The 23134-nt window shown below is 46.6% G+C and overlaps 1 protein-coding gene across 3 annotated transcripts in view; it reads right to left on the minus strand.

Annotated features, from left to right (window-relative positions):
* The window catches only part of DopEcR (G-protein coupled receptor DopEcR), a 267336-nt gene that overhangs the window by 14035 nt on the left and 230167 nt on the right, over positions 1 to 23134 (minus strand). For all 3 annotated transcript variants that reach the window (XM_084609488.1, XM_084609489.1, XM_084609491.1), the window contains exon 2: positions 6219 to 6642. In XM_084609488.1, the coding sequence (XP_084465614.1) occupies positions 6219 to 6598 (380 nt within the window). In that variant the 5' untranslated portion in view covers positions 6599 to 6642. The remainder of the gene's footprint in view (positions 1 to 6218; positions 6643 to 23134) is intronic.

The following is a 23134-nucleotide window of genomic DNA, read 5'->3' on the forward strand; positions in this document are numbered from 1 at the left end:
AATCATGTCATGATGACGCCATTAAAAAAATAAAAACCCTGTCTCCACCGGGAATCGAGCCTCCATACCTTGGATCCCCAGCACCGGGCATGGCGCAGTTGGTGCCGAAAACCAACTGCACCACACCCGGGATCGTGAAACGCACATCATATTCTCCGTTTCTACTGTCAGGAAGATAGTTAAAATAAATATATAAATCCGGTCTTCACCGGGAATCGAACCGCCATCCCTTAGATCCCCCGCCGAGCACTTTGACCAACTGCGCCACGCCCGGGATTGCCAAAGCGCGCAACGGCACGTGACCATCACGCCAATTCCTGTCAAAGCGGAAGCCGAGACATGTCCGCACGTAGCCCGGGACTACAATATAGAATGCACCTAGTGAAGGAGGAGCCTTACGTCTTCCACTTTTACCCTCGCAGTCGGAGAGCAGTGCCGCCGATGGCGACTGCCGCACCGCCACTCGGCTCTGCACCTGCTACGCCGGCCGGCGGGGCTGCTCGGTTATTTTTGGCAAATACGATACATATGCTAGCGACAAGTGGAGTCATGCTACAAGTAATAATTTTTGCTTGACTGGGGCCTTATACGTTGGTAAATTCCCCACGTATTCGTAGTCGGATTTTGTAACGCTTCGAGTGATAAAAAATGAAGGTCATCGCGCCTGCATTGAAAAGAGCGCGAATAAGCTCGGGCCGGAGCTGATGAGTAGCTGCTAAACAAAATTCGAATGGCACGCCTGATTACATATATACACCGCGCTGGTTTGAAATCAGCCTATATATTCCTGTTGTCTGGGCTCAGTCCTATATTCAGCTTTATTACGCGTCGCATAGTTCCTCTGGCTAAAAATGGGCCAAGGGCAGAGCGCAATTGATAATCATTTGTTCCTTTCTATTCGCCTCAAATGTAAGGTTCCAATGCCAATATGAGCGCAGGGCTGGCGTTAAATGTGTAGAGGCGCCCTTTAGAGCGCTGCCATAGACGTGGCTGTAACCAAAGGATTCATTGCTATGTCGAGCGCCGGCCACCTGCATGCTGAACGCGCATGAGACAATTTTGCCGCTGCTCGGCTTCTTGGAGGTTGCTCTCCCGTTTTGTCCTTCACTGTGCGACGCGCCTCTGCTGATAGTGGACTCTCCTGGTTTCGCTATAAAATTTATCTTTGACAGTTCGCATTCAGAGTATGGACACGTGCGCGATATTCAGGCGGCCATGAATGCTCAAAGATGTATAGATACGAATCCAAGACACGCTCTAGTCTGCTTCAGCCTTGGTGGCCACTTCCACTTTTCCCAACCTCAGAACGGAGCACCACAGCTCGTGACCGCTTTAGTATAGCGTTCGCTTGAATATGTAAAGGAATAACGCGCATAAATGAAATATTGATTCACCATGTGCATTTGCAAAACTCTATTTCACATTCTGCATCAGAACATCATGCCTTTTACAAATTCACCGAATGATACTTTGTGCGTCGCGTCCCCAGACAAAAAAAATGGGCTAGAAAACGACTTGAGTCAAACTGACCGTGATTGATGGGGCTGGTGCTACTCCAAGCACTCGCATTCACGTCTTGAATACGCCTTAGAGTTGGTTATTTATAGATATTTCTAAATAGTTTGTAGACATTCTTTGACGCCAAACATTTCCCTAATTATTTAGCGATCTGCACGCACAAATTAGATCGCATGGCTTCAGAAGTAAAGGAGATTGGTGCACTGCATACAGTATTTTACTTATTTGAATAATATATAAGAATTCTTCAATACGAAGTGCGTCTCTTTCTTAGAGACTGAGAAGAGTGTCATGCACGACTGACAATATAAATGGTCGTATTTTTAAATATTTCATTGTCAATAAACTGACTGCCGCTAGTTGGTGCACGAGTACTTAATCCATCCGTGACTAGCCGAAATGCGAGAAGACAGCTTGAGAACGTCACATAGAGCAAATATATTTTGGATCAAAAGGTGAATGCAGTCTAAGATACTAGCCCTTATTTGTAAGATACGTAAAGAGCATCTACTGTATTGTATATTTAAAACTGCCTCTGTTCTGTGCATAGGTTTTGTAGCTCCCAGCGTTATTTTAACCAAGCTACTTGTTTAGTACGTTTTATCAGTGGACACTGGACAAGCATTCTTTTCAGCAATCCACAAAGAGTGTGGCCACACTATTAAATTGGGTCTTTAGTATCACCGTTAGCATTAGGGCAGCACTGGCGACATTTAGTGATGGCCTACGCACCTCAATCATGTGACCATGAGTGGTATGTACCTTAATGTGATATTTTTTGTTACATTGCATCGCGATTATTTTGAAACGACGAAAACTTTTGTCTGTATTGATGGTTCGTGTATTTTAACGTCTTAAAGCGACTAAGGCTATGTGAGACGTCGTAGTGGAGGGCTCCGGAAATTTCGACCACCTGGGGTTCTTTAACGTGCACTGACATCGCACGGCACACGGGCGCCTCGCTTTTCGCCTTCATCGGAAAGCAGCCGCCGCGGTCGGGATTCGATCCCGCATTCTTGGGCACAGTAGTCGAGCGCCCTAACCACTGCACAACCACGGCGGGGATAATGTCTGTATTGAGTTCTGCATGCCTGTGTCCGTTCAATCAAGTGTTTCACTGTCCTTGTGTTAGTGGAGTGAGCGGTATACTGAAAAAAAAAAATGCACTAGAGCGTTGTGAAAACACGTCTTTCATGGTCGTGCGAGTGACGATTGCATTTTTTCGTGTCATCATTCTTTAAAAGGCTGTGATTTACATGAAATCCTTCTCTTCATACTGGCAAGATACGCGTGTTTATCAGTCATTTCCTCAGTGCCGTAAGCTGGTGCTAGTGCTAGCAGCTTTAAGAGTTATTGTCCTGGCAAATTCCATGTTGTCTTTGACGACATTTGTCAGCCTGCTGGTTTTAATACTTTATCAGCTCCTCCATGTAGTACCGCTTTCACAGGCTAGTGCGCATTTCCGTCTGGCATCACTGGGTTTCATCTTAGCGCTTAGATTATTACCACACCGCGAAAGCAAGCATGGTACGCGTTTTGGAGGCATGTGAGCCTTTCAGCAGTGGCCTATTCTTTAACTTTACTTCGCGCCTTTCAATACAGCATGCAATGGCGAATGCGTCTACTCAAAAGGTGCCAAGCTATACTGAGCCTCTGTTATGCACCTAAGAGGTGTCGATACGCACAAAATAATATTTCAGCTGTCTCGCTGGCGGAAAGGTGGGTACCTCAAGTTGTCACTAAGATAATCAAAACTGACTTCCCAAAACCCATATTTCAATATAGTGTGCCACTTCTGCGTGGATGGAGTGGATCGATCTATTATGTTGTCCCTACAAAATAAAGAAGTTTATATGTTCATTAAAAGACATACGCAGGGTAACATGCCTTTTGGTCATAAATTGGAATATAGATGCCGGGAAAATGTAGCAGGCACCCAACATCAAGCTCAGGCAAGATCACACAGTTTGCCTGTGGTAGTATGTGATTTTCTGTATTGATTTTAATGTCTACTCAGACCATCCACACCCCTTTTGAAAATGCACAGACAACTTCGATACAGTTTTACTAAGGCGAAAGCCTTTCTTGGCTCGTCGGCTGAGAAAGTGTGCGGGAAATGTCGGCAAGGAATGTGTGCCACGTACTGACAAGAGAAAAAAATTGTCTCCACCCAGAATCGAACTCCTGCCAGTCCAATCACTAGCCGAAAGCGCTAAACAACTACGCCACGCCGAGCACATGCGAAACGTACTTTAACTCTTCTTGTCTAGCATTCCTGCCGTCTCCATGGCAACGTAGGGGGAAGGACATCGACAGTTTCCCCCCTTTCCAGGCGAGACCATGGAACCATGGCTCAAGCCTGCTGCCGCCAGCTATGAAGGCCAAGCGGCGTAACAAGCGCGCGCCCTCGCGCCCAAGAGGAGCTACTAACCTCAAATCCGGTGCGGAAGAAGCCGTTCTTTTACACTACAATGAAACTGCACTAAAGCAGAACTAACCCCAAAGACTTTCATCTTATAAATTTAAGGAATTTTAAGTGCCTCAAGATTTTGTTATGTCGTCCAGTGAAGACGAAGAAACGACTTACACACTGTGGTACAGCGCCTATATGAAGCCACCGCGCACTTTAGGAATATTTAAACCTGCTGGAGTTTAGCCCAGTATGCATTAGAGGGAAGCATCAAGCAGCGGCATTGCGTCGACCGCGCCGCTGCGTTGCAGCTCCCCCGAATGACGTTCACACTACGCGCGTCTTCCGCTGCGTTTCTCGTGGAATCTAAAGAGAGGAGGCTCTGAAAGACGGTTTTAACAAGCAGAGGGAAAAGGTGGTAGCCTAGTAATTAAAAATTTCATGGAAAGTATCAGTGTAAACTGGCCGTCAGTTGGCACTGCAAGCGGTAGCTGGTTTTGGTTCGGCACCCTTTGGTCATAAAGGAATGGCTCCTCGACTCGAAGCCTGCGCTAGAAACTGGAGGCGCTAGCTGCGAGCAGACGATAGGTGAAAATTTGGCCCTATAGACGGGCCAATGCCCAAGAGGCTGCCAGGCTGTCGCCGCCGTAGTGCGCCCATGGATTTCGCGAGGTGTGGTTGGGTTCCCTCAACTTCGCCAAATGAAATGCTGCGTGCCGGGGATGCTAGAATACCTTCCGGGCTTTCGCTCCCTCGGTGAGCATCCCTGTTACGCATAGTCCTGGAGAAACGAAACGGTTTCCTTTCAGGGCGTGTGCATGTATTGTTCGAGATGAAAATCGTCTATTTTATGTAGTTAATACAGACCTCAAACGCATCACGTACTGCTGCAGCACGTTTTCTAGGCATGTAACGTTATTTAAAATTTCTTCCTGCACGACCTTTAGATGAAAAGGATACTTGCAATTCTCAGCAGTTTGTCCATAATATGCAGTACAAGGCGACATTTATCAATAAAGTAGCAGAGGTGACAAGACGTGCAACTAGCAGACGGTAGGCCTTCCGCTGGGGCATAGAAAGTGACTAAAAACCCCGTGTACCAGCCGCTTTTGAGTCTGCCAGCTATGTTGGCTAACTTCCCAGGATTCATTGCTCACAAGATAGAGAAGGCAACGGCGTCAGACTGCCTCCTACCTATTTTCCTATACGCTCACGCAGCCACCAGCACCACCGGCGGGTGACTGAACTTATACTGACGTCACGATCCGTGGTCGGCTGCAACTGACTAATACGTTCTGCGAAACGGGAAAAATAGCTCAGGGTACCATTGCTCCACTGAACGTCAAACAAGCCAGCCAGCAGGAAATCAAAACTATTCTGTTGCAAGCGGCAAGCGGAAAACGTCCTGCGTTTTAAGTTGTCCCGCTAGTGTTAGCGTGCCTTTACTCGCGCCTCCAGTAACAGCAAACAAATTCAATACTATACAGTGATTGTCTGCATTCCCAACAATTATACTCGCATACCTGTCACCTGTAACAAATAGTCGTGCCATAATGACACAGTACTTGGGAGCTATGACGCCGGGCTTTGCAGGAAATCTGAAGCACATTTATATCCACAGCACACAACTTAAGATATGTTTATCTTTGTGCGCATGCACGCAGATGTTTGCTTGAAGATGGCAGGTATCGGCTGCGAGCTGCAGAAACGTACTGGCTCAGACAAAGTGATTCTCAGCTTTCATACCTAGCCCGTAAGCAGTTGGAGTATACATGAACATCCATAAAATGTTTATTGCGAAGAAACCGTTCACTCACTCTCGCTTCACAGGCAACTTTCAAAGCGTGGCACGAACATGCACTGTAAAAAGGCTCTATCTGAACCAAAAGCGGACCCAATTCATTACTGAGGGTTGTGCGGCCGATTACGTGCAGCCAAACCTTCGCTGAGCCGCTTTGTTCTTGCAGGATAAAATTTCGAGCACTGTTATTATATTACTCCCTATGTTGCACCGAGAAGGCGACAACAATCTCGGAACTGACTAAATACCACACCTCCGATACAAAGAAGAGGGCGCCCAAACGACGCTTTGATCAGCGGGATGAACACCAGGCGCGGGAGTCAAAAAGCGGCACTTATAAGGCAATCCTTACTTTAGCTCCATTTAGAGGATTTACATATTTACCGCTGTGTCCGCGTTTACGCAGTTTGAACAGACAGTGTTGCCGCCGCACACAGCGTTAGCATACTCAGATTGCTTGCCGTTCCATTAGTGATCACCACAGTATACCTGAGCGGCTTGCGAATAGCCAGGTAGCGGTCCACGGAAAGCCACATGAAGCTGTAGATGGAAACGCTCCACAGCGTGAGGGCCACGTATCCGCTGAGGCGGCACACGAAGTCTCCGTAGACCCAGTCCTGGGCGATGGCTGGATACACCGACAGCGGCACCACGAGGATGCCGCACAGCAGGTCGGCCACGGCCAGCGAGAGCAGGTAGTAGTCGAGCACCTCGCGGGTGCTGTGCAGCAGGGTGGCGATCACCAGCACGTTGGCGGCCACCACACTCACGCAGATCACCAGCAAGATGAGCGCCTCGGCCAGCCGGGCGGATGTGGGCAGCACGTCCGGCTCGTCACCCAGGTCGCCGAACGCGTCGGCCGGAAGCATTCCGCTCACTTCCTCCTGAGTTCACCGCCGGTCACCTCCGATAACTGCGCCAGAAAACGGAAATCGCGTTATAAAGGTGGCAATCGTGCGTGGCCGCATTCGCACACTGCAAAAGAAAAGAAAAAAACACTGCGCACAGCTCACATATTCTTTAACTAACATTTCTGAACGACAGAACACACAAGCGTGACCCGTGAGCACCACTTAGTAAAACGAGTTTTTCCTGTGACCTGCCGTTCTCTAACAGGTGTAGCTAGAGGTCGCAACGCAGGCGCAGAACACGAGCCCTCAGGAATGGGCGCCCATTCACAACGAAATGACCTTGCGTTTGCAGAATCCTTAATTCTTATTCCTCGTCGTCTGCATCCCAAAATTAACAGTCACCGCTGTCTATATATATAGACCACCACAGTGTTTATAAACAAAGGGGGTGGGGGGGGGGGGGGGGGGGGTTCGCGGTTCCGCAGCCGACTGGGGGTGAAAAGTAGGTTTAACGCCCATAGGAATACATGGAACCGAAAGATTCCAAAGCAGTTTTCTCATTACACGGGGCACCTATTATGTCGTTTTCGGTGCAGAGTAACCATGAGCATCCTAAAATAGATAGTGAAAGTATGAAATCTCATTACTGAGGTGAAATATTTTTTAGAACACCGCGAACGTAAGGCGGTGCGAGTTGGAAGGGCGACCCATAGAAACACATGTCAACACTACTTACCGCCACAGTTTTCTCGTTTCGCAGAGCACCAGAAGTGGTGGCCGGTCCATAAACGTTGGCCAGTGCTTTGACGAAGTATGTGACAAAGTATTCTGCGTCATTGCGGAGGCGGTCTACTTTTAAGACTCCCCGAATAATATGTGTTGTGAATCCGGACACCGCCAAAAAGCTCACTGCAAGCTGGGTGTAGCGAATCGCGCAGGTTTATTTACAGTCTGATATGCTGCCGCATGGGGTAAATTAGCTTATAATACTGTCGCTCAAGTGATGCATACTAGATAGAATTATAATTAAAGAGTAGTTGTCAAACGCCATACTACATTAGGCACCGAACGACAATCACGCATCGCAGCAGACGACGGCGTAGCTGACGATGTACCCACCGCGGCCGCCTCCATGCTATGGGGCGTCTGCTAGCGACGGCGCCAGTGGTGCTTGGTCGTCTGCAACTGTGCGCGGTCACTTTAACGTGCTGTGAACCAACGTTACTTGCTGTAAATAGTACTGTAAGTCGTCACACTTGCAGTACTTACAAGTGAATGTAGCGAGCACTGCAGCAACGTCGGACTACGTGAAAAGCTTGTCGGAATCGGATAAACAGCGCTACAATGAAAAGCTGTACGTTTACGGCGTTGTTCATCCGGACCCATTTGCTGTGCCTGAAACACATTGGGAAGTCCTCTGGAGTGACGCGGGAGCTCTGCCACCATTGGGGTTTCAGTTCAGGAATACAAATCCCTGGGTGCATACAATTATTTTGAATCAGATGGGTGCGCGCAAGGTGATCCATGGAAATATATGCTATTTAACTATTTTTTCATTTATTTTCTTTTCCCCGTGGTATCGTTATGGTTCTCATATATCGTTCTGCGCTTTCTGTGCGGTTTCCTCGTCTTCCTGTTTTCTTTTTTTCCCCGTCCGGTGCAGACCATGCAGCACTGGACGGGACCGCGCCTCACATATTTATAAATAAATATGCTTTACAGAGATGTCAGACGCAAAATGTTATTGCGCACGTATATTCATGGTCGTAAAATAGTGCACCACATCTTAACAAACGACTGGCTTCGTAGACGCAAAGTCAGCTTCTTTGCGAACCACTCTTTAGATATATTTTGTATGGGCCGCGCTACCGTATAGCGCATTTCTAACTCGGATTCTTAACAAAGAGGGGTTTTAAAAGTAAATTGCCTCCACAATGACGCAGTATACTTTTTCACGCACTTCTTCAAAGCGCTGGCCAACGTTTGGTGACCGGTCACCACTTCTGGTGCTCGGCGAAACGAGTAAAATGTTGCGGTAAGTTGTGTTTACGTGCATTTCTATCGGTCGCCCTCCCAACTCGCACCCGCCTACGTTTCGCGGTGTTTTAAAAATACTTCGCCTCAATAATGAGATTTCATATCTGTTCTGGAATGTTCATGGTTGCTATGTACCGAATAACGAGATCCTAGATGCGCTGCGAAATTAGAAAATTGCTTTGAAAGTTTTCGGGTCCATGTATTCCTACGGACGATAAGCCTAGTTTTCACCCCAAGCCGGCCCAGCCTGGGGACAGAAGCGCCACCGCATCGCGCTTACATCACAGATCGGCGTTTGTCTGTACTCCGCATGTGGTGTAACTATGACCGTTTCGCGCATCGCGCTTTCTTGTTCTCAGACAGCCTTAATGCCGGCTTTTATTGCCGAATGTTGAGCGGTCCGAGGAGGAAACTGTAGACACCTTTCCTCAACCGACCGATTTTCATGTTGAAGGAAGAACTGCGCAACTGTAGAAGGCTTGCAATAAGCGGACGAATGGGATACTCTTCATATCTGAGCACCATAAAAAGACAGGAGCGTGAGAACAGATCGGCGTAGGAGCTGTCTTTCAAATACGCGGTGGAAGAACATAAAATAAGACTTACGAAAATGCAAAAATCAAATCTGATGCCAAAAATTTAGATAGGCCACGGCAGGGAGTGAAGCCGCTTGGTTGCGGGGCTAACTGGATTAAACAGATCTTTTTCCCATGAATGAAGCTTCCCGTCATCACCGATCGTTAATATATGGGCTAACAATCAGGATGAGGGGAGAAACAAGGGTCCACATATAAGGAATCAATTAAATTTCACGCCCTATCCACACGACATGAGTGGGCGTCCCTAATAGCTGAAGTGCTTTAGGACGTTACATCCCATATACATGCATGCCCATTTCTGTATTTGACGTTAAGTGAGCAGACCGAAAGGGCTCCTTGTGGTCTTGCCTTAATATTTTACTTTAAGACCGGTACGTTATTTATTCGGCTGTGGAAGCAGTCTACGATAGATGAGAAATCTAAAACTACCCATGCTCTGACGTTTCGGTTGTCGTTGAGAATTACCATGCAGGTGATTGAAATAGTTCCGGAGAGCTCAAAGGCAGAGAACCTCATGTGAAGCAAGGGTTATTTCAAGCTAATTTCACGAATTATAAAAATTTTGTTGCAAAACCGGCAACTAAGGGTCTATATGATGATGTCTGGAGAGGAGGGAAGGGCAAGACGTGAAGTTTTACCGCCCATGCCGCGTCTCCTTTTCTCTTTCAATACAGAAAATGTAGCTTCTTCTCTGTTTTGATACGAAATATTCTTATGACAGTTTCTAGTTTGAAATTTACAGTGTTAGCGTATTTTATTTCTAGCCCTAAAAGCACTTGCTGCAGACGCTCCCAGCTCCGACTGGCTGCATTAAAGGACAAATAAACATATTGCAGTCTGTTAGTTATCCCAATGCAAGGAAAGCAGTCGAGTAACAACTAACCGCATTGAATGAAAAATCTTTTGAGCCCAACAAAACATGGGCCCACAGAGCGTCCTCAAAATAATCCCGATATCCGCCACAAATCAAAATTCTAGACATTGCACTCGAAAAATGGGAGCCGAGAGAGTAAAACAGCGCTTCGTAAGCTACACTCACTGGAAACGCTAGTGAACCAAATGACGTAATCGCGACATGCATTCACACAGTATACTCATGATTCATGTTCAGGTGTTTTGTTTTGTTTTTTTGTACAGGCCTCAATATCAATATCTTATTTCGTTTCCAGATACAGAGGTCAAAGCGATCAGGAACAAGGACAACTATCAAATTGATTGCAAGAATATCTGTTTGGTTTCTCAACCTGCAGAAAATCGATTATCTCTGGTACTAGAGCAGGCGATTGCATAAAGTGGGATATAATTCGGAAAATAGCTCCCTCAGATTTAACACAAGCGTTCAAGGCCCTGTCGCGTCTACTCTTGAGGCAAAGCTTAAGCATCGATGCTTAAGCTGTGCCTTAAGAGTAGACGCGACAGGGCCTTGAACGCCCTCTTTCTAGCCGGCAATTTTGTTAGCATTGAGAAAGTGACACACTGTTTGGCAAGGTGTAAAAGGTATCTGGTTAGGTTTAATTTTGAGGAATGGAAAGTGCAGTATCTGTCTCACTCTTCGGAGGACACCTACAGTTGTCTAGAATGGAATACAACTGGAGGTACATGTGTCGACGTTCCGACTCCCTTTTACAAACAACTCTCCAACTAGACTAGCAGACGGAAGCTACATGATGAGCGAAATATTATGTTATCAGCCGGAAGGCTGCCTAAAAAAAAAAATAAAAAAATAAAAGACTGTGTCTGAACTTTGGTAGAAATTTGCTTGCGTATTCGTTTACACGTTTTTCTCAATTTTGGATTATGGTTACGGCGACGAATATTTGACCGAGCGAACTGTATGCGCTATCGCATAATATGTGGGCCTCCCCCCACTTACGCTTTCGCACATAAGCCTGTGCATACCGCGAGCTCATAAGCGCTTGTTGTTCGTTGACCGAATGCAAGTGAGTGCACTCGGGTGAAACACGAATGAGCACGCTGGACAGGTGCGCTGGTGCATGCTTTGTGATTTGTTGTGGCGGCGAAGCTTGATGAGCACGGAGAGAGATTTTTGATGGAGCGCTGCTGCGACTGCACCACTCTGCCGGCGGGCAGTGTGGTGATGACGGCAGACTGCAGCCCGTCGTGGTGTTCCTGCACCGCTACTCAAGCAGTGCCGTCCGTCCTTACCTTGTATCGAAGATGCACCAGCGGCCAGCCTGGAGACGAAGCTTCCTGCGTTACTCGGTGTGACTGGCTGCGTCTACAACAACCCTGTCTTCGCGTAGCACTGATCTTCCGTTAACTAAGTGCTGCTTTTCTTCGTTATCTTGCCCGGTTTGTAGGTGGAGTTGCGTGCATTGTTTTGCTAGTCATTTCGCTACAGTAACTATGTAGCTTCTTCGACTGTTTCTTTAGTTGCCACAGAAGGAAGTGGTGTTTTAACCCTTATGCCCGCGGCGTCTTCCTTGTCGGGGAATACCATGCTTCTGCTAAAAGATTTCTACTGCAGTCATCAATTTTATGACAGATAGCCCTATATTCGCGTTGGAAAGTAAGAAATCATGACAGTGCTCCACACTTTCATTTGTCACAAGGGAACTGAGTGTAGAATTAACGGAAGCACAATGCTATTGCAACAGAAACGTGGCAAACTCCACACCGTTTCTGTGATAGAACTCCCAAATTCGAAGCTAATGAAAGCTGCCAGTTTTTTTATTTACCTTGTTTATTATCACAGGACATAAAGGAATATGAAGAAAGAAAATTAAAAGGGGTATTAAATGGAAGAAAAAAGGTTGGCTGCTTTAATAAAGTTCAAGAGGGAGCGATGAGAAGGCCCTTACGCCCAAGGAATGGAAAGCTGCTTGTTATTCGTATTCATACCTCAATCATAAATAAAATATAGCGGATAGCAAACTGCTCTCGATTTAGTCTCCTAGCTAACCTCTGAAGAGTACTTGTTTTCTATCCGCCCACCGGGAGCCATCTGTCCTTTGGCGAAGGGGTCCAAAGGCATGATATTCGTCGTAGTAGCACAGTGCAAGAGCGAAAGTGCCAGCACACGTACTTCGCGGATGCGGCACTGCGAAACATCATAAATGCACATCTTGGAAGATATGCAATGACAGTTCCGCAAAACGATGCAGCGCATGTCCTCAGAAAAACTATGTGATTTGAAGTGGATGTCTACAGAGTCTGCTATCTGATGTTGGGTATTGATCATTATAGCTATTGAAGCCTTGTCAGTACTGACTGTTGAACTCCTAGGATGAGCTTTAAAGAATAAGATTGGATAACATAACATAACATAGGTATTTTTTGTCTCAGAGCAACAGATAAATGCATCCTTATAGATATCTCAGTGTGGAAAGTGCAGTTCCTCTAGCAAAAACAAAGCAGATGAGTCGTCACAGGAAAGGGGGCTTTTGTTTGGATGGCACAGAGAAGCATTCTGACGCGCACAACAAAGACATACATGTTTGATGTATACATGTTTGATTTCGTTTGTTGGGTTTAATGTCCCAAAGCGACTCAGGCTATATGAGCGACGTCGTAGTGGAGGGCTCCGGAAATTTCGACTACCTGGGGTTCTTTAATATGCCCTGACATCGCACAGCACACGGGCGCCTTGTTTTTCACCTCCAGCGAAAAGCGGTCGCCGCGGCCGGGATTCTATTCCGCATCTTTGGGCACAGAAGCGGAGCGCCCTAACCGCTGCACTTCCACGGCGGGGCTGAAGTATAAACGTGACAAGCAACTTTTAGCCAGAGATGTGTGATTCTGTTTTTTCTGTTGCATAGTTCCTACAACGACTTTTGAGAATGTCTTTTGAATCGCCGAGCTGACAAACTAGTGTGCGATATAAATGTTTTAATTTTAAATATCAGTGTTTGATTACCGATGAGAACTGCAAGAGCAGCCCTAGTAAACAACAAAGGGTCCGAAACTGTTATAACAATTATGATCAAAGACATCTAGAAATGTAATCATGACCGGATGTGGATCTAAGTTGTCGATGGTGTTATGCCTATACGCAACGTTCCGACATGTTTCTCTTGATCCTGCAGAAGTGTGAGAGGGACATGTTTATGTAATACCTTGACTGAACTTCTTGATTCATTGTCTTGTTTGTTCCGATAAGCTTTCGAAGTATTCCTACTTCTATGACCGATGTGTCTAAGCTTTCTGATATTACGGCATGAAACAATGAAAAGGGCAGAAAGAATTCAATACCTATCAGTGCGGCCTTTGAGGAGACGGACGCGTTAGCCTGTGGTCTCCGATTTTGAGAACGATTTGTGTAAGAGACCGACGGACAGAACAGATTAGCGCCGGAAGTCTGGGAAAGTATGTGGCTATGAGCCTATAGCTCCGCTTGGCAGTCTGGTAGCATGAGTGAACGCAGGTGGTGAACAGACAGGAGGGCGCTGCGAGGAGCGGGGCGCATTACCAGCTGAATGACAGGCAGTGAGTCTCCGAAAAGGGCAGGACGACATAGACAGCACTGTACACACCAGCTTGAGCGCGCCGTCTCGACTCCGAAGTCGCAGGTGAGACGCCCATTCACGCCAGCGCCTGGTGGAATGTGGTGCCGATCACCTTACAAAAGCGGTACGACCGTAGTGACAGGTGAGCGGTGGCAGGGCCACTGGCCGCTCTTTCCTTTTTCTCTTTTTATTGCACCACTAAGCCGGAGTCGCGAATGTGGCAAATCACCGCAGGCGAGGGGTGAGAGACGGCGGCTGTTGGCCGGGAGGCAACATTACTAGTTGACTTAAATGTGGTAACGGCCAGTTGTACAGTGTAATTAATTAGAACTTGCTGTTGGGCGAGTTGATTCATACTGGACAACGAAATGGGATGCGCAAAAGGGACAATCACTGAAGAGGAGAACACAGGACAGGCGCACAAAAAAGCGCCTGTCCTGTGTTCTCCTCTAGAGTGATCGTCCCTTTTGCGCATCCTATTTCTTTGTACAGTGTAATGTAGGAAGGACGTGACCCTAAGAGTTTGGCAGTCGTTTTTTTTTTTTTTTAGTGAAAGAGGGTGTAGTCCTCTTAAAGATAAAGTGGGAGCTGTACGTCGCAACGAACCGTTCAGGTTGATGTTTGTGGTGATTGGACGTGGTGTAAATTAGGGCTGGACCTCAGGGGGTCATACCCAAGCCTGAGAGCCCCGTCCGGCGTTCTGGGCTAGGTTTAGATGCTCTGCAGACACACTCATTTCTTAGTCACTCCAGGTAGCGGTAGCGGTGGCGTAGCGGTAGAACATCCGCCTCGCATGCAAGAGGACCGGGGTTCAAATCCCGGTGCCGCGCAAATTCTCCACCGGATGACAAAAAAAAAAAAAAAAAAAAAGAAAATCCGCGTGTCGATGGAATTGCATATACAGGTTTGGGGTGCGACCTGATGCCGGTGAACACCTCCGGCAACGCACTCCCTCACCAGAACAGGAGTTGGCCACCCTGGTGCAGTAATTGGCCACAACCTCCTATGATAAGCTCCATATCACTAATTACTAACGGGGAATACGACCCCGTATGTCCAAATTGTAACAACGGAGAACCCGCCACTCAGGCGCACATCCTCTGGGGATGCGTAAATAACCCGCCCCCAAGGGCCCTCCTGCCAGCTCCCTCTGCAGAAAGCTGGCACCAACTCCTTACCAAGCCACACAGGAACACACAACTTTCACTCATTTCGTGGGCCCAGGATGGGTCACACAGGACCCATCTGCCCTAGTTCACAACATCTGGGGCAAATAAAGTTGTCTCTCTCTCTCTCTCTCTCTCTCTCTCTCTCTCTCTCTCTCTCTCTCTCTCTCTCTCTCTCTCTCTCTCTCTCTCTCTCTCTCTCTCTCTCTCTCTCTCTCTCGGTTATGCCGAGGTGGGAATATTTCCCCGTTAGCCAGTTCCACCTTGTATCTCTGTTGCACATGTTGTTGCAAATACTGTGTGTAAAAATATTCAGTTATTCTTTTCGTGAACTCCTGTACTCAAGTCTTCGCTACATACGGTCTCCGACGGGGCGCCTCTAGCGCTACAAACCTCCGCTGCAACACGTATACCGTCTCTGACGACGCACCCTTGGTGCACAAAGGAAAAAGAACCCACAACGAAACATTACCATTTGTGTTGACTGAATTGGTTCACATTTAGCTCATTAATCCTGCTTCATGCACTGGCTCAAATCTCCGTCCGTCCATGTGGCTTTCTCTATACTCGTTAGATGGCGCTTTCTTATGCACTTTTCTTTGGCTCAAGTGTTCGTATGCTGTTCCGTTTGGAAGCGGTCGCACGAAACCGGCCGCACATTCGACCGTGGGTTCGCATGTGGCAGAGGCCGCGTGCATTTGGACTGACCACAATACGAGTGAGGGCTGATGAAGACGACAATATCCAAAATTGTGGAAGAAGCAGGGGGTTCTACACGGATGGGGAATGGCTGTGGCGATGGCCGATTGGTCTAAAGTCACAGAAATCGAAGGTGATCTGTTTGCGCTCCTGCCAGCTCTTAATGGCGCTCGAGGTCCTAAGCATGGTTATTTTTCTACTTTCGCGAAGGCGGCTACACAGCAGAACAAGTTCCAGTAAGCATTCTAATGCGAATGAGCCGCTTTAACCCTGTTAAACCCCATAAACCAAACTAAACCAAAACTACCCTTTGTACAGAATGCGCCCATCATGCGTGGCACAAAAGCACTTGCCGACTTTAAATACTACTGATCTCGGTAAAATAAAATAAAGAAAATCGATCCAGTAAGAAGATGCGTGTTAGAGGACACAACTCGAGGTTTGCGCGATTTCTAGCCAGCCGCTGTAATGAAAGCCACGTCTTAAAAAGTTGCTTATAATGTCATCACACTTTTCTTAGCTGTGCTTCCTAATCAAATTTATGCACACATCTCCATGGCGAAAGCGAACGCTAATGTAGACGGGCGCTTCCTCGGAGTGGTCACAAGCTAGAAATAACTTCTGCACTGGCTTTTAACGACAACAGCGTCGACAGAAACGAATTACACGATGCAAGCTTGGCAGTAGATAAAGGTCCGAAATATTTCCGCCTGCTTCGTGCTTCGGCCTTTGAGCTTTCACTGCTACGCCCTTGAAGTCAAGGTCGACAAACAAGATTATTAGGAGCAAGGAGAACTGGGCCACTGTGCTCATTCGTCGACGAGAGTAGATGTAAGCAGCATTCTTGAAATGGATCTCTTGCAAGTCATGCCGCGTCCCAATAGAAAAAATTTCTCCCGCCGACCTCGTTCAATCTTGGAACAAGGCATCGCTTAAAGTGTCCACAGTGACGCTCGGACAGGCGCTCCAGTCGACTACGTTTTCAGCGCCTTTACTTTTCTTTTTCATTGATACCCCGCGTCAGTTGTGTAGATTTCCTGTGTCGCGTTCCTTTTGCGTTTGTTCCCATTTCGCAATTTGCACCAGCTGTAATGGTCGCTTGAATTCGGTTTAGCCCTCACTCGCGTCTACATGCGCTTTCTTTGGGCCTCCGCGTTTCTTTCTGAAACGTAAGCTGCAATAGACGTCGTAGAACAATTTCGGTTTTGATTTGGTTTATGGTATTTAACGTCCTAGAACGACTCGGACTATGAGAGACGCCGAAACATTCCCATACGCCAGCTTGGCGCAATTGCGATAATGCCCTTAGTTCGTTGAGCAGTTACATCAGCTAGATAACGTTCCTGTTCTTTCTGAGCCACATCCTCTGTATTCTCTCTGCTTGCTTTTCATCCAAACGCGACCATTAAATCTCAGAAACTTCCACACCAATGGAGCGTCGTGGAGTGCATATAATCGGGCATGGAGTCGGTGTAGGCACACAGCTACGCACGGCACCAGCAACATAATCTCAGCCGTGCAAGAAAGCCTTTTAAGGCCAGTAACGCGCGCTTGAATTCCTGGCGCGGCGCTTTTATTAATCTCCACAAAGTTTAACTTAAATCCGTCTTCGCAATATGTGGCGCCCTTTCGAGATTGCGAGAGAATTGGTCTCCTGCCCAGAGAAGTGGTTCAAACTCGCAAAAATATGGTCGACGCGGGAGCGATCAGTGCAAACGGGGCGCGCACTGCGCATGTCAAGTGACAGGTATGTACGTACTTGACAGCTCCCGCCGCCTGTCACTTGCAACTGCGATTTCCCCAGAGTCAGCTGCGCGCAGGAAACTGGGGGTTTGTTTTTAGCCACTGAAGCTCTGGAGAGAGCAGACGCAGAATGATGCGCGTGCGTGAAGCTGCTGTGTGAAAAAGGCGGAATCGGACGTAGTAAGTCCTTATGCTTTGCCCCTGCGCAAAGCAGCCAACCTTCCCCCAGTTTTGCATAACCCTTCCTCAATCTCTCTCTCTAGTTGTTCCCAGGCAGTGTTTACTTGAATATTCCGAAAATGGGAGCTATAAGAATTCCATGAGAAATGTTTTCTCGAAGCTATTTATTAATGCTTCTTCTGAAAAAAAAATAAATAGCGATACTATCGCTTAAATTTACCGCGGTGCCGCGGAAAAGCCTGTGTTTGTAGACAAGGGTTAGAGCAAGCATATTTACTTATTGTGTCTTCACATACGTTCTTATCTTTTTATTGCAGAATAATGCAATTCCATCTTGTTGGAAACAATCGGTGATGGTATCTTTATACACACAGGGACCCCAGACTGAGGTACGCAACCGGAGACATCTCTCGCTTTTTTCATTTCACAGACAAACTTTCTAGATAGCAAATCGTGCCAGTCTGATCGTTTTAATAATATTTAGACTTAGCTCCGCACAGTAAGCATTTCGCTGGGCGTACAGCTAAGAGGGACCTGGCTTTTATTTAGGGCACCGATTGCTCGATGATAAGAGCAAAGTTGACGTCGCATATTTCGATTTAAGCATTCGACCTGGCCGTTCATACGCTGCTTGTCTACAATCTAAAAGGATATTGAGTCTCATCAGCCCTCTACGAATGGTTTGAAAGTCACGGCTTCCTTTCGCCAGCACACTGCTATAAAAAGCAAAAAATAAAGCTAGAGACTCTTAAATAATCTAACACTGCAGCAGTGAGACATGCGAATATTTGAGGATGACCTCAGTACGCATATATATATATATATATATATATATATATATTGAGGTTCCATTCTTTCAATTGAATTTACACAATTTTTTTAGCCGTACAGTTTCTAAATTCGGTCTATTTGGTGCCCAGGAATGCCACTTAATAAATCTTTCAAAGCCCCTAAAAACCCCGTATGGAGGACACTACAGCATTGGACATTGATTCGAAAGCTCCCTGGAGAACGTAATGAAAGTCCCAGTCGTAACAGCACGGAGCGTGCTTGGCAATGAATCCCTTTTCCCGCCTTACCTAGTAAAAATTGAAAGCATTGTGTAAATGTAATAGCACAATGTGCTTGTATAGGCTCGTGCATGCCCTAACAAACTGTCACATCTACTATGAGGAGCGCGTCAGAAAATTTAAAAAACAGCAGCGTGGTCTTTGTTATCTTTCCCGCACCTATGCCTTTATTTTCCAAATCTCCGAGGTTGGTAGACGACGGTGTAAAAGGTTTGAGCGTGTTGTGAGCGCGCTAAGCGACTAAGCTCCTCAAATGTTCTTAGTTGTATGTATTATGCGGTATATTTCAACAGAACACACAGTTAAATATGTCAACTCAAGTGCGGTGAATTTTAAGCGCTTTAATTGCAGCGCATTTGAGAGAACTATCCTGATGTTTTTCCAACTTCGTGCGTTTTCATTTCCAGCCAATAAAGGGCCGCTCTACAGCTACCTTCTCGGAAACATCAGGGTAGGACTAATTGCGTGCTTCTCGAAAACGTCGCTATTCTCATCACGCGTTTATAGGCACAATGAAAAAGTCAATAATTTAATTCGCACGAATTACTCGAGTCGGCATAACGAAAAATATACTATCATGCACCTTACTTGACCCATAACAACATTTACTTTTTTGAAATTTGAAAGAATTAACGCTTAAGGTCTGTTTGGTAATATTGGGCCCACCTTGGCTTGCACACCCTATACATTCCCAAAAAGAGAAGCTGGCTGTTCCCCTTTGTTTACAGGTTCGAAAAAGTTAGATCCCCTTTACACTGACATCTCTTCGTTCTGTCATGCATGTCAGAGAGTTGCGTTACGTTTCAGAAAACTCACTTGTCCTCGCCTGATGCTATCAATCAGTCGCCTCCGTATCCTTCCACTGCAGACCACTCTAAAACATTTTACACCTTTTTTGGGTGCGAGAATGGTGCTGGAGTGTCCCCGTATTAACACCTACATACGTGAAAAACGGCTAGGCAGGGGTAAGGCACGGTGCTTAACAGTCAGGGGTTTCCAGTTGGCTACCCTGCGTTGCGCAAAGTGGAGAGGGCCATATAACAGAAAGTGAAGGAGAGAAATGCGGTCTGGGGAAAGCCAAAAACCGCTGCAGCAGCACTCGGCGCTTCCCCGCGCTGCAGCCTCAGCAAAACACAGCATCCGCTCTTTTAGCGCGCTTTTCCACCCTTCTGTACGCGTATTTTAATGCATTTATTTGTTAACGCTATTACAGTGAAAATGCGATCGCACTGCAGTTTCGTGAAGACAGGCCTCTTTGTTGTGAATGCATGCCAGTGTTGTCACTCGTCATGATATTCATGCGCATACGCGTCGATTATCTACGTGCATCGTCGAGAGAGATGTTTGTTTGAATAAAGTATACCATTCATTGCAGAACGTATTGTGCAGCTATCTGCAGAGAGCACTGCCGCTTTCTCGGGCACGCTGCACGTCAAGGCGCTTTCTGTACTGTTTAGCAGGCGCGCGGCTGAGCTGCTGCAACAGAATAACCGATACGCACGAGAGGCGGGTGCTCAGCAAAATATGCGGAAGCGCTGGATGAGTGCAGCACGCGACCAAAAGTATCTGCGTCAGCTGTAAAGGTGCAGTACGAGCACTCGACGTGCTCGCTTCCATAATGGATTAGATCGGCGTTTTGCGTCAAGACGGTGTGTGCACCATTTTGAGACCAGCATCAGTGCGGTTCAGTTGCTAGTAATATCTGTTGTTTTAACGGCCGTACAAACTTCTAATAACTTTTTCCTTCCTGGTAACGCAAAATATAGTAATTTAATGCATTAAATATATGGTTCTACTTTCGGGCGGCCACGTAATGACTTTAGCAATCAGAGTATTTGCAGCCAAAAAAAAAAATTACTGACGATTACGTTACTTCGTAATGGAAAATTTGAGCGCAGCTCATAAGTTGTTTCACCCTTTCGATAGATTGAGGCAAAAATTTCGAGCAAGACACGCATATACAGTAACCAACGTTTTTAGTTTTCCCACATATTCCTTTAAGAAATACTACACTAACAGGTCTTGACTGTCATGCAGGTAGGTTTGTGGTCGAAGAAATGAATAGAGTAATTGCGTTATCGGGAGATTGCGGGAGGCAGCGCTTGGGACCATAGGAACATTGCGCGACGAAGAGATAGGAACGACTGACTGCTGCCGCTGACGCCGCTAGCGAGTCAAGTCAACGTAGCTCTGTGTTTCGCTTGGGATGCAGGCACCGTGATCCGCTGATGCCGGGCCGGCGCTTCGGAAACCAGAGAACACCGCCGCCGCCACAAAGGAATGGGGGGAGGGGGGGGGGGTTGCAAACGGCGAACGGTGGCGGCAGGAGCGCGCAGCTGGTTACGAGGGACAACGGCTACGCCAACGGCGATGACGACGCGAAAAACATGAACGGGCGCCAAAGAGCAGCACTCTAGAAAAGAGCAGGAGCCCTAGTGTCGCCCCACTCGTCTTACAGGACTCTCACTCTACTGAGGATGTGGGATCAAACACCCGGGCAGCGGCGACCGCTTTTCGGTGGAGGCGAAAAACAAGGCACCCTTTGGACAGCGCGATGTCGATGCACGTTGAAGAACTCCAGGTGGTCGAAATATCCATAGCACTCCACAACAGCGTCCGCCATTGCAGGTTAGGCTTTTGGGCGTTTAACTACTGTCGTGAGCAAAAGTGGTATACAACAGGCAGACATTGTGGCGGAGCTCAGGGAAGCGGAAATGCAATGCCATCTAGTAACACATATCTGGGATTGAGACCATTGTGACCACAGTGGCGGTGCCCCATTTTATTAAATTGCATTTGTCGTGATCGCTGTCTATGTCGCTGTCGATAGGTGGCGTTTGGGTGCAGTTTTTCTTAGTGTTTTCCCGAGCTCCTCCACTGTCTGCATGTTGTATACACTTTTGCTCACTCGTGTGGATTGTAAAATATAGACCATGTACCTTTTTATTTTTTGCCCGGAGTTAAAGGAACAAAATATCAAAAAAAGTATTTCATTTCAGCCGCTCTAATAAATGAACTGCTCATATTAGTAGCAGCGTGAAGTTAAATGTTATAATAAAAGAGGCGTATAATGAACGTTTTCGTCGTCGTTTGCTATTGGACGACATTTACGGAATTATATTGCCGTCCATTATTCCACAATTCACAGAGCGGAAGGTCTCATAGCGTCTATTATTTCAGTGTGAATAATAAATAAAAGGAATTCGTTGTCGTAGCTTGCATTACCGCAACGTGAAATCTCTGCACTATGTGACTAGCTAATGAAAATTTGAATAGAATTATAAATATTCATCCCAGAATTCCGGGTAAGCTCTATACCAACTAGGCTACAGAAGGTATAGGGTTCCTAACTGCGGATGTGGCTGATTCTATAATCAGTTTCTAATAAATAATGTTCGTCATACAATGATTACACAATTTCCAGCCCACATCAGTAATAAAATATATAGAGAAAAATTGCGTTATGCTCTTCGTTGACTGTTGCTCGTTTACTTATCTTATTTATTTACCTGTTAAATAGCTGAACGAGGGTTCGGTTCTGGAAATTTTATGCCACAGGTAGCATAATAGGCTTCATGCAAAGCCACACCCTCCTGTTGAATTTTCGCTATAATATATGATGTACAGCCTCGTCCACTTCTAGCTAGAACACGGTCACTGCTTTCAAGGTGTCATTGCATCCGACCCGGCCACGCAGTAATCTAAAGTGGCTGGCCATGTGACGCAGCACATCCGTGTCTCTGTGTGCTTGCATCGCTTTGCATCGATATCTGCCTGCGTCAGATACAATGTTGCTTTAAAAGCAGTGACCGTGTTCTAGCTAGAAGTGGACGACCCTGTACCATGTCCGCCGTTGTGAATGAGAGTGACGCCATGGTTGCCACTGGCAATGTTAGGTTGCACGGAACATAAATACCCAGAAACAATAAATTACCAACCACTCGCCGCTGTAGTACAATTGGTAGAGCATGATGCGCGGAACTTGCAGCGCCACGTGTTTGGATCTCTCAGCGGAGGGATATTTTCACCCAAAAACGAAACAGTGAGTACCGTTTGGGACGCAAGGGCCTGTGCCAACCTTAGTTCGCGTAGAAATTATGCTGTTGCGAAATATGAGAAAAATATCGTCGCATATTTGTATAATACACCTTGAAGTTAGAGATACTTTTTTTGAAAGAATAAAACCGCTTTCAAACGCCTATAACTGAACAAAAATTACAATACTAACTCGCAACCCCCCCCCCCCCCCATGGCAATCTCTTGATAAATAAAATAATTTTTTCAAACATTCAGGCAGATTAGACCATCCTAATACTCATCACTATTACGCTTGTGCCACGTCTACCCCAGTGCTATTTGTTGCTGTGTACTATCATTGCAACACCTTGAAGCAGGTGGGACGCCTCAAAACAGAGCATCAGCTGGTCTCCAAATGACGCCTACTCGCCCAGGTACTCAAGAGCGGAACGGAGTGCATTCTTACTATGTGAAAGGGTAAATGGCTGTTCGACCAAACAGCCTTCAAAAACCGGCGGCGCCGCCGCCAGTAGGGCCAAGATGCGCGGTCATATTTTAGTGTAAACGTGTGGATCGC

The sequence above is a fragment of the Amblyomma maculatum genome, chromosome 7, assembly GCF_055883805.1.
Source record: "Amblyomma maculatum isolate TAMU_Amacu chromosome 7, ASM5588380v1, whole genome shotgun sequence".
Lineage (NCBI taxonomy): Eukaryota > Metazoa > Arthropoda > Arachnida > Ixodida > Ixodidae > Amblyomma > Amblyomma maculatum.